The 15,845-nt window shown below is 36.0% G+C and overlaps 1 protein-coding gene across 1 annotated transcript in view; it reads right to left on the reverse strand.

Moving 5' to 3' along the window:
* The window catches only part of PSPC1 (paraspeckle component 1), a 69,876-nt gene that overhangs the window by 24,644 nt on the left and 29,387 nt on the right, over positions 1–15,845 (reverse strand). The window contains exons 5-6 of the mRNA XM_037037075.1: positions 12,208–12,292; positions 1,045–1,150 (exon numbers count right to left, since the gene is read on the reverse strand). Coding sequence (XP_036892970.1) covers positions 1,045–1,150; positions 12,208–12,292 — 191 coding nt within the window. The remainder of the gene's footprint in view (positions 1–1,044; positions 1,151–12,207; positions 12,293–15,845) is intronic.

The following is a 15,845-nucleotide window of genomic DNA, read 5'->3' on the forward strand; positions in this document are numbered from 1 at the left end:
TCAGATCGAGTCTTTGGAACTAACTTTAGTTTACAAGAAATTCAGGAATGGAGAAACTTAACCGCAAGAATACAATCAACGAATTTCAAAATGTAAGATACTGTGTGCAATGAGACTTTGTTTATTTAAAAAAAGAAAAAGAAAAAATTAAAAAGAAGAGGAAAACCTATGGACTAAAAAGATTGGATCAAACAATTTGAAGAAAACAACTGTTTAAAAAAAAAGCCCCAGTGTATGGCTCAGTGGATTGAGTACCACCTGTGAGCAGAAAGGTCACTGGTTCAACTCCCAGTCAGGACACATGGCCAGAGTGCCCAACAGGTCCCCTGTTGTGAGCGTGGGAGAGGCAAGCAATCAATGTTTCTCTTCCTCTTTATCTCCCTCCCTACCCCTCTCTCTAAAAATAAACTAATTCTTTATAAAATATAAAAATAAAAAAAACATTTAAGACATGAGAAAGTTTGTGCTTTAATTGAAATTAAAGAATTGATAGTTTTAAGATATAAAGATATTTTTAAAATAAAATCCTTATCATTTAGGAATATATATTAAAATACTGATGAATAAAATCATATGAAGGGATTTCATACAAAATAGTTCAGAAAAGTAGGTACACTAAAAGATTAAAAAGATCACCCATGTGTTGATAACTGTTATGGTTGGGTGATAAACACATAATACTAATCTACTTTTATAATGTCTAAAATCTTCCAAAATAAAGAATTTTTAATCTCAGTAAATGGTGAAAATCAGTCAAATGGAGATGAATTTATAAAGATTTCTAATTTAGTACCATATATTTTTCAAAAATAAAATAAAAATGAAGAAAAATTTAACATCCATTTCATAAAACATGAGAATTACCTTCAGAAACTAATTCTAATTTACTACCTGAAAGAGGTTTTTATAAATTAGTTTAACATAAAAAACAAATTCAGAAAGATTAGAAAATACACTAATATATAAAGTAATATCTAAAGAATTCTAAACATACAATGTCAACCTAACAGAAAATAATTTTCGTTAAACTGGTATTTTACTTACATTTTCCATATAATTTGGCTTAAAGCCTTCTTGCTGTCGCCTCAGTTCCTCCTGTTCTCTGTGTCGTATCATTTCTTCTTCACGACGACGATGCTCTTCTTCATGTCTAAAAGGTATTTAAATAAAATTTTAGCACGATAGCTTAGTAAGCCATAATCAGGCATTTTATTTTAGGTTAAATAAAGTAATTTATGTAAGTCGCATTATGTTAAATCTGTCGATAATGACTGGCTTAGTAGATTTCCCTTCCTGTTTTGCTCTAAAACTTTAATAAATCAAATAAATGAAAAAACTAAAGTAGCTTAACTAGGATAAATCCAAAAAAGTATCAACATACAACCAGGGTACTTAAATGCTTAAGAGTAATAAAATTCAGAGTCCAAAGCTCAAACGTATACTCTTGCTATTTAAAGAGGAAAGCCTGGGATCCATCACTGGTATAGCAGAGTACAAAGACACTCAGAATCTATCCCTATGTAAGCCAGTGCAAAAAACTGTAATGCCTAAACAAAAATTCTATTATGTGTAGAAAGAGGTCTTAACAAAGCCTCTTACCCCCATTTCAACAACCAAATGAAACAAGGGTCAGCCTATACCCTATTTGTGTACAGTTTTAGCAGAACTATAAAATATTACATTTTATACACTAAATGTAAAATTTAGTTTTTACAGAACAAGTGTTTACTTATTGCTGTGACCACCTGTGGTGTAGAGCAGTATTGATTAAGTTGAGATAAACCATATGACCTGCAAAGCCTAAAATAGTATTTACTATCTAGCCTTTCCCCAAAAATGTTTGTCCACCTCTGTCCTAAAGGTATATTCATGCATTAAGGAAAAAAAAACTGTATTTGCAGGATTACTATTAAATCAGTAGTTATTATACAATTAAGAAGGAAAATCTACAAAATAATATTGAAGTAATTGACGTAATATTGGTATTAAAATCAAATTCACATATACATGCCCTCCACCCTAAAGAAAAAAAGCAATTTAAATAGTAAAGACTACATAATGCTGATACCCGTTAGTAGGTCTCATTTTCCAGGTTACTCTTATACGCACTGTTCTACACTAAGCATTAATATTCAAAATTCAAGAAACTTTGTTGTTCTTTGTTGTACAATAGTCCCCCACAATACAAGTCGCTGAACTAAAAGACATGGTGATATCTCCCACAGACAGCACAACAAAAAGGCTGTTAGGACTTCATGTCAGACCACATGCAAGTAACAAAACAATGTTCCTAAGAAATTCCAAGCAAAATCTGGACTATTTTGAGAAGTCTAAGTTCTCAACATAAAACTCTACTCATGTAAACTGGTTAACCCACTTCTTTGACATTAACACACATAAATTTTACTGTTAAGAAAATACTTTCAGACAAATACCGTATGATTTCACAACAAAATAAAACAAACATTCATAAATATAGAGAACAACAGACTGAGCAAAGGGGATTTCGGGGGCTAGATAAAGAAGATGAAGGGATTAAAAAGTACAAATTGGTACTTACATAAGAGTCACAGGGATAAAAAGTACAGCACAGTTACTATAATAACTATGTTTGGTGCCAGGTGGGTAAAATATCAGGGACCACTGTGTGACGTGTATGACTGTCTAACCACTGTATTACAACTGAAACTAATATAAAATAGTGTTGAATCTAAACTATCATTGAAAAATAAAATTTTTTAAAAAGAAAATAGTTTCAGCCCTGGTCAGGTATCTCAGCTGATTAGAGCATTGGCCCCACAGGCCAAGGTTGAGAGTTCGATCCCTGCAAAGCACATGCAAGAATCAACCAATGAATGCATAAATAAGTGGAACAACAAATTGATATTTCTGTATTTTTCTCCTTTCCTTACTTCTCACACTCTAAAATTAATAAACAAAATGTTTTAAAATAGTTTTATATTCATACACTGCTAACAATACACAGAACAGGTAAAAATTCCCTTATTCAAAACATGTTAAGGCCACATGTGTTTTCAAATTGAGTGCTTATTTAAAAACAAGCCAATATACTATTATTATATCTCCAGTGAGCTCTCAGACAAAACCCAATAATCAACCACATTAATTATTTCTGCAGTAAAATGAATATTCACATTGGGTGAACACAGCTGAGGAAGAAAAAGGGGCCACACACTAAACCAGTCAAGCTCAGGGGAGCCCTACTACTTGTCAGCCTTACAAACTCTGAGATCTAAATTAACCACAAAGGATGATATGAAAAAAATTTATTAAGTAAAAGCAGTTCACAGCAGGTAGTCATGTCCTAGGCCAGTATTTTCCCTAACAAAGGTCAACTTTTACCTTAACTGAGCTGGTCTGTTGTCTTTTTGCATCTACAATACCATACCTGTGTAATGTCAAATTCCCTCCCTCTCACACCCTTCAAAGCACAGGTAAGACACCAGTGGGAGACCACAAATCCCGTTATTGTTAACTGTTAACTATCCTATATACCCACCTGAGCAACACTGTGTGTCTATCATTTTATCTTTTATCTAATCACAGAGGTTTTTCCACTTTGTTGTCTCTTGCCTCCTTATCCATCTCCAAAGGACTCTATGAAACCCCATTATAACTTCTCCTTTGATTCTGATGTACACAATAAGGTGCTAAACTGCAATTCTCTGGGGATTTTCTCAGTTGGTTGAGATTTTGTTTTCCGGCAATTGTCATCAGCTTGGCTCAAATAAAGTTGTAAAATTCTTACAACTTGGGACTTTTCTTACACTGGCATACATAGTAAAGGTTTGACATGACCACAACGTAAGGGCAGGTCAGGTCTCTTTATCAAATAGACTCATATCTGATCATACCACATAATTTTGCACATGAGAAGGCTTTTGGTTTTTAAAGCTTTTTGTTCTTCAGAATTGCAACAATGACCTTGCTGAGGGCCAACTTATAATACACAAGATAATTTTAAATATGCAAGTCTATTTCAACTAAACAGAAATATCTGCACACATATGCAAGGGTGTCTATGCACAAATATACACTGTGGAAAAGGTTGAAGACACAATTAAGTATACATGGTATACAATTATGCTCTACAATAATTGTATACAATGGTATACAATTAGGAACACAATAAAACTGTTACAAAGAGGTAATTTGCATACACAGACATAAAACAATGTGGTACTGCTGTCAGAAAAAAAGGCAAGTACAAGAACAGTACTCCTATAGCTGCTTTTAAAAATTATTTGTATGACCCTAGCTGGTGTAGTTCAGTATATTCAATGTAGGCTGTGAACCAAATGGTTGCTGGTTCGATTCCCAGGCAGGGCACATGGCTGGGTTGTGGGCTGGGTGCCCAGCAGGGGACACGCAAGAGGCAGCCACACATTGATGATTCTCTCCCTCTCTTCCTCCTTCCCTTTCCTTTCTCTAAAAATAAATATATAAAAATATTTTAAACAAAATCATTTGTATGTCTCTGTCCCAAGGTGGTTCTGTTGTGTGGAACATCATTCCAAAAACCAAAGGGTCACACGTTTGATTCCCTGTCAGAGCACATGCCTAGGTTGAGGATTTGGTCCATGGTCGTCGGGGCATGTGTCAGAGGCAGCGCATCCAAGTATCTCTCGCACATTGTTGTTTCTCTCCCTCTCTTTCTCCCTCCCTTCCCCTCTCTCTAAAATGAAAAAGCATATCCTCTGCTGAGGATAAAACTTAAAAATTAAAAATAAATACAATTTGTATGAACACAGAAGTATGAAAATTTTATGCCACACTGGAAATATCTAGAAAATGGAAACACTGCCCTTTTTATTTTTACACACAAATGTAGCATGTAAATTTTGTAACACGTAACATTCTGAAACAAAAAACACATAAAATATTTTTTTAGTCCTCATCCAAGGATACGTTTACTGATTTTTAGACAGAGGAAAGGAGAGAGAGGAGGAGGAGGAGAAAGGAAGCAGAAAGAGAGAAAAACAATTATTGATTTCCTCTTTTGTGCACCCCAACCAAAGATCAAACCCACAATGTAGGTGATGTGCCCTAACCAGGATTTCTAATTGCAATCTTTTGGTGTAGCGCTGATGCTCCAACCAACTGACCAACCTGACCAGGCCAGATAAAGTATTTTATTTTTTCTAAATATATTTTATTGATTATGCCATTATAGTTGTCCCATTTCCCCTGCTTCATTCCCTTTGACCCTGCACATCCCCTCCCCCACCATTCCCCCCCTTTAGTTTATGTCCACATGTCTCAAGTTCTTTAGATTCTGTATTTCCTATACTATTCTTGCCCTCCCCCATCTATTTTCTACCTACTGTCTACACTACTTATTCTCTGTTACTTCTACCCCCTTCTCCTCCTCCCACTCCCCTGTTGCTAACCCTCCATGTGTTCTTCATTTCTATGGTTCCACTCCTCATCTAGCTGTCCTCTTGGTTTGCTTTTTTTAGGTGTGGTTGTTAATAACTGTGTGTTTGCTGTCCTTTCACTGTTCATATTTTTCACCTTCTTTTTCTTATATAAGTCCCTTTAGCATTTCATATAATAAGGGCTTGGTGATGATGAACTCCTTGAACTTGACCTTCTCTGAGAAGCACTTTATCTGCCCTACCATTCTAAATGAAAGCTTTGCTAGATAGAGCAATCTTGGCTGTAGGTCTTTGGATTTCATGACTTGGAATATTTCTTTCCAGCCCCTTCTTGCCTGTAAGGTCTCTTTTGAGAAATCCGCTGACAGTCTGATGGGTACTCCTGTGTAGGTGACTTTCCCTTATCTCTTGCTGCTTCTAGGATTCTCTCCTTCATTTTAATCTTGGCTAATGTAATTATGATGTGCCTTGGTGTGTTCCTTCTTGGGTTCATCTGCTTTAGGACTCTCTGACCTTCCTGGATTTCCTGGAAGTCTATTTCCTTTACCAGACTGGGGAAGTTCTCCTTTATTATTTGTTCAAATAAGTGTTCCACTTGTCACTCTTCCTCTTCCCCTTCTGGTACCACTATTATTTGGATGTTGGAGCGTTTAAAGATGTCCTGGAGGTTTCTAAGCCTCTCCTCATTTTTTGTTTCTTCATTCTTTTCTGTCTGGTCATTTTTTTTCCTCCTTCTGGTCCACTCGATTGATTTGAGTCCCAGTTTCCTTTCTATCACTATTGGTTTCCTGTGCATTTTCCTTCATTTCAATAATTTTAGCCTTCATTTGTTCCTCTAATTTGGGACTAAAATCAACCAGTTCTGTGAGAATCCTGATCACCAGTGTTTTGAACCGTGCCTCCGAGAGGTTGGCTATTTCTTGGTCGCTTAGAGTTATTGGCTCTGGGGCTTTGAGTTGTTCTTGAGCCATAATGTTTTGGCCTGTTACATATGAGGGGCAGAGCCCTAGGTGTTCACCAGGGTAGGGCAACTCAGTTGCTGGGTTGTGACGCTGTATGTGGGGGCGGGGTCAAAGAGGGACAATGGCAGTCCCCTCTGCTCCTTCCCACCTCTGGGGCCTGTGTGGTCCATAACACTGCTTGCTCCTTCCCCTGGTTTATCTGTGCACAAATGTGTGACCATGGTCAGCCAGATGCCTTGCACCCTCACCAGGATCTCCCATTGCTACCTCTCGCCTGGGATCCACCAACAGCTGGCTGCCGGCCTTGGTCAGTTAGGCAGATCTTTCTAGCCCGACCCACTCTGCCACTAGCTCTGCCCCTCTTACTGGTCTGACTAACGGTTCATTGTTGTCGGACTTCTGTACAGTTCAATTTTCTGTGTTTTGGTTGCATTTTTTTTTACTAAAACTTTCTTGCCTTCAAACTTGGTTGTGTGAGGAGTCACAGTGTTTCCACCTACACCTCCATCTTGGCCGGCAGTCCATTAGAAGTCAAGATTATCCTGATACCAAAAATCAGACAATGATACTAGCAGATTCTAATGCAGGTGCCTTCTTCACACAAAGGATTCCACTTCCAGATAAAGTATTTTAAACAAAATTTACAATGTACTTCTCCCACTACTAGAGCAACTTTTTCTAATAACATAAGAACAGATTTATAAATCAGGAGAAAAATATAATAAAAAGGCAAATTCACTTTAAACATTTTCTGTTTTTCCTTCCTTTCTTTTCTCCATAAATTCCAGTTTCTCTTTTACTTTGAACTAAGCTGTATTATACAACACTGACAAGTCAATAATCTAAATTCAAGGATTGTACACAGGAACATTCCCTTATTGTACATGTTTCCTTTGCATATTGTCTTTTCCCCCTTTTTTCTTTTTTAAGATTTTATTTATCTTTACAGAGAGGGGAAGGTCTGCTCCTCCTCTTTCTAGAGAATAAGAGAGAGTAGAGAAAGAAATGTATCAATGTGTGGTTGCCTCTTGTGTTCCTTGCACCGGGGAACCTGCTCTGAAACCCAGACATGTGCCCTGACCGGGAATTGAACCAGTGACCCTCTGCTTCACAGTCAGTTGCTCAATCCACTGAGCCACAGCAGCCAGAGCTGCTTTGCATTTTTTCTAATCCACTAATGCTTTAATGGTCATCTATGGCCATATATGGAAATAATAAGACACTGTGATAAATATTAACATCCTTCCTGTTATACATAATTGATTGAAACTGATAAAAAAAACTAAATTTCAAGATTTAACTTGTAGCCAACTAATTGTTTTCAGGTCTTATACATTTTTGTAGGACTCTGAAAAATGAGAGGCTCTAGGCACTAAGCTGCAATATGACTAGTGAGAAAAGTCCTGGTGCTCTTTGTTCCTGTTCAACACTAAGCCCTGGACACCTTTCACAGGATATTTATGTCAAATCACATAAATGAGAAAGAATAGTGGATGATTAGGTAGGTGGGTAGGAGGGCAGAGAAAGAATGAAGGAATACATGAACAAACAACAGATGAACAACTAAGTGAACTAACACACATCTTACTTCTTTGTACTAGCCTTTCTTCTTCACTACAACAGCCTCTGAAGAATGAAGTGACCCATGAAAACTAAATTAATTTCTAGCACTGTAAAGAAAAGTACACATATATACTGCAAATAAATCATATAATTTCTCTCAAAATATACTTTCTTAAAGTAGATTTTTCAATCTCCAACTAATTTAAAACAAAAAGACACAGTTCCAACTATCTGGCTTATTAACAATTCACAATTCTTATGTGGTAGCAGCCCAGTCAGATAAATCTCTGGCATTTTACTACTAGAGTTTTATTGACTTACAAGTATTATTATGAAATTATGAAATTTCATAAAATTCATAATTTCATATGAAATTAAATTCCCAGACACAGCCATTTTTCCCTTCCCTTGACACATGCTGCAAAAACTACTGATTTTAAGATAAGTTGTTCACATAATTAAAATTCTCACAGGAATTTCAAAAGTAACTCCCACCACCAGGCACAAGGTAAGCTGGTTAACAAATCTGTCACCGCCTACATCTGCTACAATATAAAGAAGCATAAAGATTTCCCATTAGCCCTGTCTGGTGTGGCTCAGTGGATTGAGTGCCGGCCTGCAAACTAAAGGGTCGCTGGTTCAATTCCCAATTAGGGCTTATGCATGGGTTGCTGGCCAGGTCAGGTCCCCAGGTGGGGGCACAAGAGAGGCAACCACATGTTAATGTTTATCTCCCTCTCTTCCTCCCTTCCCTTTTATCTAAAATAAATAAAATCATTTTAAAAAAGTGATGCGTAAAAAAAAAAAGATTTTCCATCAAATTATTACCCAATCTTTTTACTGTTAGTACATAGTTATCTGAATTTCAAACTGAATCTGACATAACCACGCACATTAAATAAAATTAACGAAAGTCCATTCAATAAAAAACTACCATACACAAAGAATGCTTACCAAGTCAAGCAACCAATATCTCACCTTCATGACATTACATCGTAGCCCATTAAAAATTCAAATAAGTGCCCTGGCTGGTGTAGCTCAGTGGATTGAGCGCGGGCCTGCGAACCACATGATCACGGTTCGATTCCCAGTTAGGGCACATGCCTGGGTTGCAGGCCAGTTCCTGGCAGGGGACACACCAGAGGCAACCATACATTGATATTTCTCTCCTTCTTTCCTTCCCTTCCCCTCTAAAGATAAATAAAATCTTTTTTAAAAAATTTCAAATAAGTACTTCACACTAGTTCTGTGCACTTTACTTGCTTTTTAATCATCTGATTATTCCAGTTTGTATCTGCTTCCCCCCATAAACTGTAGGTTCCATAGTGGGAGCACCTGTGTTTTGTTCCCCAATGTACCCCCAATAACTAAGGTACTGTTTCTTTTTTCCCGTTACTGGTAACTAATTTTAACCCTACAGAAAAGTTGTAAAAATGGTATAGAGTTCCTACATATCCCCATGCAGCATTCTGTAATACCAACATCTTATATAACCATGGTACAATTATGAAAACCAGGAATTAACACTAATATAATGCTACAGATAAACTACAGATCTTATTCCAATTTCACCCACTTTCCCCAACTAATGTCCTTCTTCTGTACCAGGACTCTATCCAGAATCCCACACTGCATTTAATTACTATCTCCTCCAGTCTGTTAGTTCAGTTTCTCTTAATCTTTCATAAACTTGGCACTTCTAAAGAGATTTTATATAATGTCTTCAATCTGAGTATGTCTTAAGTTTCCTCATTAACAAACATGAGGCTATAAACTTTTGACAAGAAAACCACAAAAACAACACTATCCTTCTAAGTCATATTAAGGGGGCCCTGGTGTCAATGTCTTATTACAGGTGACATAAACCTAAATACTTGGAAATGGTGGTGTCTGCTGGGTTTCTCCACTTTAAGTTTACTGTTTTTCCCTATGTACCTAATTCAAATTTGAGACTGTGTACGTAAATCGTTTCTCAAGTTTGGCCTAACAACTTTAGCACCCATCAGTAGTAGACCAATGTGTAACAATCATCACTGTAGTGTTTGTCCACTAGTGACTCTCTCTCCCCCCCTAGCATTCCTTCCTCATTTATTTATCTACTTATTTATTTTTAAGACTTTATTTCTTTTCAGAGAGAGGGAAAAGGAGGGAGAAAGAGAGGGAAACATTGATGTGCAAGAGAAACATCGATCAGTTGCTTCTCACATGCCAGGTGGGACCCAGCCTAATACCCAGATATGTGCCTAGACAGGGAATCAAATTGGCAATCTTTCAGTTTACAGGCCAGAGCTTAACGCACAGAATCACACCAGCCAGGGCCAGCATTTATTAATTGGAATTCTATATTAAGTATGAGCCACCATTCTCTTCCATTTATTTATTTATTTATTCATTCATTCATTTACTTACTATTATCATATGGACTCATGGATATTTACTCTACAATTAAAAAATCCAACACTATTGGCCCTGGCTGGGAAGCTCAGTTGGTTAGACTATCATCCCAATACACCAAGACTGCAAGCCAAATCTCCATTCAGGGCACATGCAACAAGCCATCACTGAATGTATAAGTAGGCAAAACAGGCCCTGGCTGGTTTGGCTCAGGGGATTGAGTGCTGTCCTAATAAAGGGTCACCAGTTCAATTCCCAGTCAGGGCACATGCCTGGGTTGCAGGCCAGTTCCCAGCAGGGGATGCATGAGAGGCAACCATACATTGATATTTCTCTCCCTCTCTCCTTCCCTTCCCCTCTAAAGATAAATAAACAAAATATATTTTTTAAAAAGGTCCCTAGCCCTGAGCAGTGTGACTCATTGGATTGGGCGTCATCAGGCAAACTGAAAGGTCATCGGTTCATTCCTGCTGAGGTCCGTAGTTGGGAGCGGTGCCAGAGGCAATAAACCTCTTATTCCTCTTGCACATTGACATTTTTCTTTTTCAGAAGTATTCTTCTCTGTCTCCTTCTCAACTCTCTCTTTAAAAAAATGAATAAAATATTTTTAAAAAGGTTCCTTATGCAAGGAGTTAATGTGGGAAGCTGTATACAATAGTGACTCCGGAACATTAGTGTGTACCAGAATTACCTGGATAATTTATTCAAGCAATAAATAATTTAATTTATATAACTTACATAGTTATTTATACTTTATAGGGAGAAGTTGGAGACTTTCTAACAATTATCCAGGTTAGAACGTTGGTGCAGCTTTGTCTAAGTAGGTCAGAGTAAAATCAGAGTAGTTCCAAGACAGAAACATGTATACAAACAGAAACAAATACACTGTCGAAAAAAGTAAACTAAAATATACTGAATACTACCTATCCCCAGATTATGAAGACACTTAAAACTGATTCACGCGGTCCTGCAAACTAGACAATTGCAGTTCGATTCCCGGTCAGGGCACATGCCTGGGTTGCAGGCCAGTTTCCAGCAGGGGACACAAGAGAGGCAACCCTACATTGATATTTCTCTCCCTATCTCCTTCCTTTCCCCTTTAAAGATAAATAAAATCTTAATTAAAAAAAAGGACACATGGACAACAGGACAATAACTAAGGTGGGGAGTGGAAATGGGAGGGAGGTGGGGAGCACTGGGCGGGGGCAGGGCTGGGAATATAAGACAGAAAACTGTACTTGAACAAGAATTAAATTAAAAAATAAAAAAGAAAATTAAAATAAAAAAAAACTGATTCACGGTTTTGCACTTTCTGCTTTATCTTTTATTTCCTATGTGCACCTTACTTGCTACACAAGCATTTACTACTTTTATAGCACTTTCAAAAACAAATTTTAAGTTTGCTTTAATCATAGCTTTGATCATAACATTTCCTAATTATTATATTTGAAACTTTTAAAAGTAACATTTACCTAAGTATAGTTCACAATTAAATATTACAGGTACATGGAAAGCTGTTAATTTGTTTATACATAAAGTCATTCATAGCAATGCTATACACAGGAAAACAAAAAGAGAAACTGAAATAAACACTGCTGCATTATTATAGTAAATTATACACATTAATGCCTAGGCCTCCTACATAAGGTCATAGTGTATGCAACCAAAGTGTCAATAACCAGCTAAAAAAATTCTTAAGAATAACAAAGACTTATGCTAGTCTGTGGAATAATTGCCCAAGTATAGTCAAAAAGTAAATAGTTTTATTTGTATTTTCCAACCTGTACAATCTGTTCCCAATGGAAGAGTGAGGTTTTATTAGTAACACACAAGAACTATGTGTATTCACATCTATGTTACACTGTTATTTTTGTTTGTTTGTTCTTTACCTCAGTTGTATTTGCTTTCGTTTTTGCAGCTCTTGGTTCCTGAGTTCTTCCAGGCGTCTGAGTTCTTCTTGACGCCTCATGAGATCTATAAAATATTAATATTTTAGCTGCACTTGTATATTTTTATAACCATGAACATACAAACTCTCTATTGCTAGCAATACATAGAGTAATTTATTCATATTCATGCACCCAGTATCTACTGTATCACCTCATAACAAAAGATCGTAAGCTGTGTAATTAATTAATCAAATTAATATCCTTTCTGGGACTGTTTCTTCGTATGTATGAAGAGAAGAATAAAATTCATCCTTCTGCTTATAAATTAAAACAGACAAGATTTTTTTAAACATAGAAATTAAAATATACTAAAAACAGAATAAAATGATACATGAATTTTCACTTACATATTTTAATCATATTAAAAATTTTCAGCAGCATTGCAAAGCCCAAAGAGATGTCTTGGGAGATATCAGCAGGTCAGAACCAGACCAGACCAGACAAATAGTAGGAATAGCAGTAAGACACTGCATAAAGCCCAGAGATCATCCCTCCCAACACAATTAGTGTTAAGATTCTTCCTACACCAAGTCAATGTTTTAGGAAAAAAGGCAAGAAGAATTCCTGAAAGAGGAAAAAGGCTGAAGAATGAGATAAACAAGATCATTTTAAACAAGATAAGCATTCCCACTGACACCATATTTCCTGTATCAAGAACAGGGTCTCCACAGTAGTAAAAGATAATTAAAAAGTACATTTTTTCTGCACATCTGAGAAGTAGTACATTAACTTTCCAAGTGCTAAAAATCGTTGTAATATCTTACCAAATTATGTCTGATTACATGCATATTGAAAAATACAAAACCATTAAAATACTCTGAAAAGCATAATTATTGGTTACTTTTATTTCTCCTTGTCTCTTCAGGTTACCTGATTTTCTAAAATGAACACAAATTACCTAAATGTTTTTTAATAAATTGCTAAATTAAGAACTTAGATAACACTAATACTTGGTTTCAGTTAACTTTCTATGTAGCAATGACCCTAACCATCATAACCATATCACTGACAACACAGCCCTAACAAGGTGAATATTATCCTCCACTTTTATACATTGGAAACAGACTGAACAGTGTATTATGCCAAAGTAAACAAAAAATCAGATAGATTATAAATGTGCTTTAGCCATCCACCTATTGCTCAGCCAAATCTATCCTCATTCCAGACTCCTTCAAACTTTCTAGTACCCCAAACCTATATAATCAAAGGCAACTGAGAAACTTAAAAAATAAAAATTAAAAAACAGATTTAGAGACTCAGCTAAGGAAAGTCAGTTTTGGTGCATGGGGTAGGGACCAGATATTATGTCAGTTGAGATAACACTTAGCTATAATAAAGGACATCAAATATGATTACAATGATTTCAAACATTTATACCAATAGTTGTCAGCTATAACTGCTTATTAGAATAACTTAAATACCTTTTAACCACACATCAGTTAAATCAAAATATCCTGAGATTTGGACCAGACATCAGTATTTTTATTTGAAACCCCCTAGATGATTCCACTGTGCAACCAACATTGAGAGCCACGCAACTATCATACAATTAATTTAGTGGGAAAAACCAAGTAGAGACCAAAAATGTAATGTATTTATATTCCTAAAAGGAAATTATTCAATAAGTCAAAGAACAAAAACTCTCCCACTATCGCCTGTAACAATTTCAACATAGTTTTGGAGGTTGCTGTAGATTAGCTCCTCTTAAAATTAGAGACTATCTACCATATATAATTATAAAAGTGAAAATAGGGAATACATTTTCGCCCATGAAAAGGAGTAAGAAAAGAAAAATGTTTCTTTTCAGACAACTGGAACTTCTCCTTTTAAGCTGTGCCAGTTGAGAAAACTGCTTTAACCTCTTGGATCACACCTCCTTACCTGTAACAGTGGTATAATAGTTAGCTCAAAGCCCTGACCACATATCATTCTGATACTCCTGATGCCAAGGTTGCAGGTTCAATCTCCAGTCAAGGCACATACAACAATCAACCAAGGAATGGATAAATAAGTACAAAAACAAATCTATGTTTTTGTTTCTCTATCTCTCTTTCAAAATCATTCAATAATGTTTTGAAAATTATTTTTAATTAGCTGAAACAACTGGACAATATAATTATCAGGTAAGCATGTATCTGATACTAAAAAGGGGCAATATCAACTTGAAACTAACATTTTACATTTAATAAATTATTTCTTTTATTTTGTTAATATCCTAAGTTCCTAAATTTTCACTAAGGTGTATACACTGCCAAAAAATATCCTTCTGGGGAAAAAAACTACCAAAAAAATGTATAATTAGATATTTTTTTGTCCTTTGATCCATTAAATAACAAACTAATAGGAATATTACTTAAAAATATAACACAAAGGAATTCATACACATGAAGACACTTGTCGTAGTATACTACTGATTACCAGAGCAAGTTAACATTTTTACTTTTTTTTAAAGATTTTATTTAATTTTGATAGAAAGAAGAGGTGGGGAGAAAGAGAGGGAGAAAAATATTGATGTGAGAAACATTATCCGTTGCCTCTCACACACCCCTCCTACCAGGGACCTAGCCTGCAACCCAGGCATGTGCCCTGACAAGGAATCGCACTGGTGACCTTTCTGTCCACTGGACAATACCCACTGAGGCACACCATCAAGGCTAGATCAAATAACATTTATAAATGCTTACCCTAACAAATTTAATGATAAAAGAACATAAAATTATATGAACACTATAATTTCAATATATCATAAATATAGGTACACAGCAAAAGTGAACAGAGAAAACTATAGATAAATTTAAAGGTTGATTTACTAGACTGTAAGAAACTGTTTCCCTTATTAAAAAGCCTTCAAGTAATGAAAACTGAATGTACATTCTCTGACCTAACAAGTTCACTTTCTAAAAATACAAGAATTGAAATTACAGATTGAAAGGATATATCTACTTCTAAGGAAAGGTTGAAATATTATGGTGTACAATAAAATATATCTTGAATACAAGAAAGGAAAAATGGAAATATGTAATAAAGCAAATATGGTAAAATGAATTTAATGAATATGGTTAAGTAGAATCTAAATCTAAGAACGAATATAAAGAGAACACATTGATATTCATTCAAGTTATTTTGTTTATAACTTCTCATAAGGAGATTTCCCGCCAAGATGAAGACATAGGTACAAACCATACCTCCACAGACAACCAAAAGAAGAATAAAATTTAAAAACAAAAAAGAGTAACAACTGTCAGAAAATCTAACTGTACAGAAGTATTAACAACCAAGGAGGTAAAGAAGAAACATTCATCTAGACCAGGAGGGGCAGAGATGGGGAGCTAGGGTGGAGAGGACTCACAGCAAGGCAGTGGCTGGCAGACCAGGTGACCCCACATTTGCACACAGACCAACCGGGAGTAACAACTGGGGAGTGAGACAGACTGAGCAACCCAGGGTTCCAGTGCAGGGAAACAAAGCCTTGAAACCTCTGACTGAAAAAACCTGTGGGGGTTGCGGCAGCAGGAGAAAACAGCCTCATAGGAGAGTCCGTTGGATAGACCCACAAGTACAAGAACATACATAAAACC

The sequence above is a fragment of the Sturnira hondurensis genome, unplaced genomic scaffold, assembly GCF_014824575.4.
Source record: "Sturnira hondurensis isolate 20B ecotype Veracruz unplaced genomic scaffold, ASM1482457v3 Scaffold0022910, whole genome shotgun sequence".
In the NCBI taxonomy this organism is placed as follows: Eukaryota; Metazoa; Chordata; class Mammalia; order Chiroptera; family Phyllostomidae; genus Sturnira; species Sturnira hondurensis.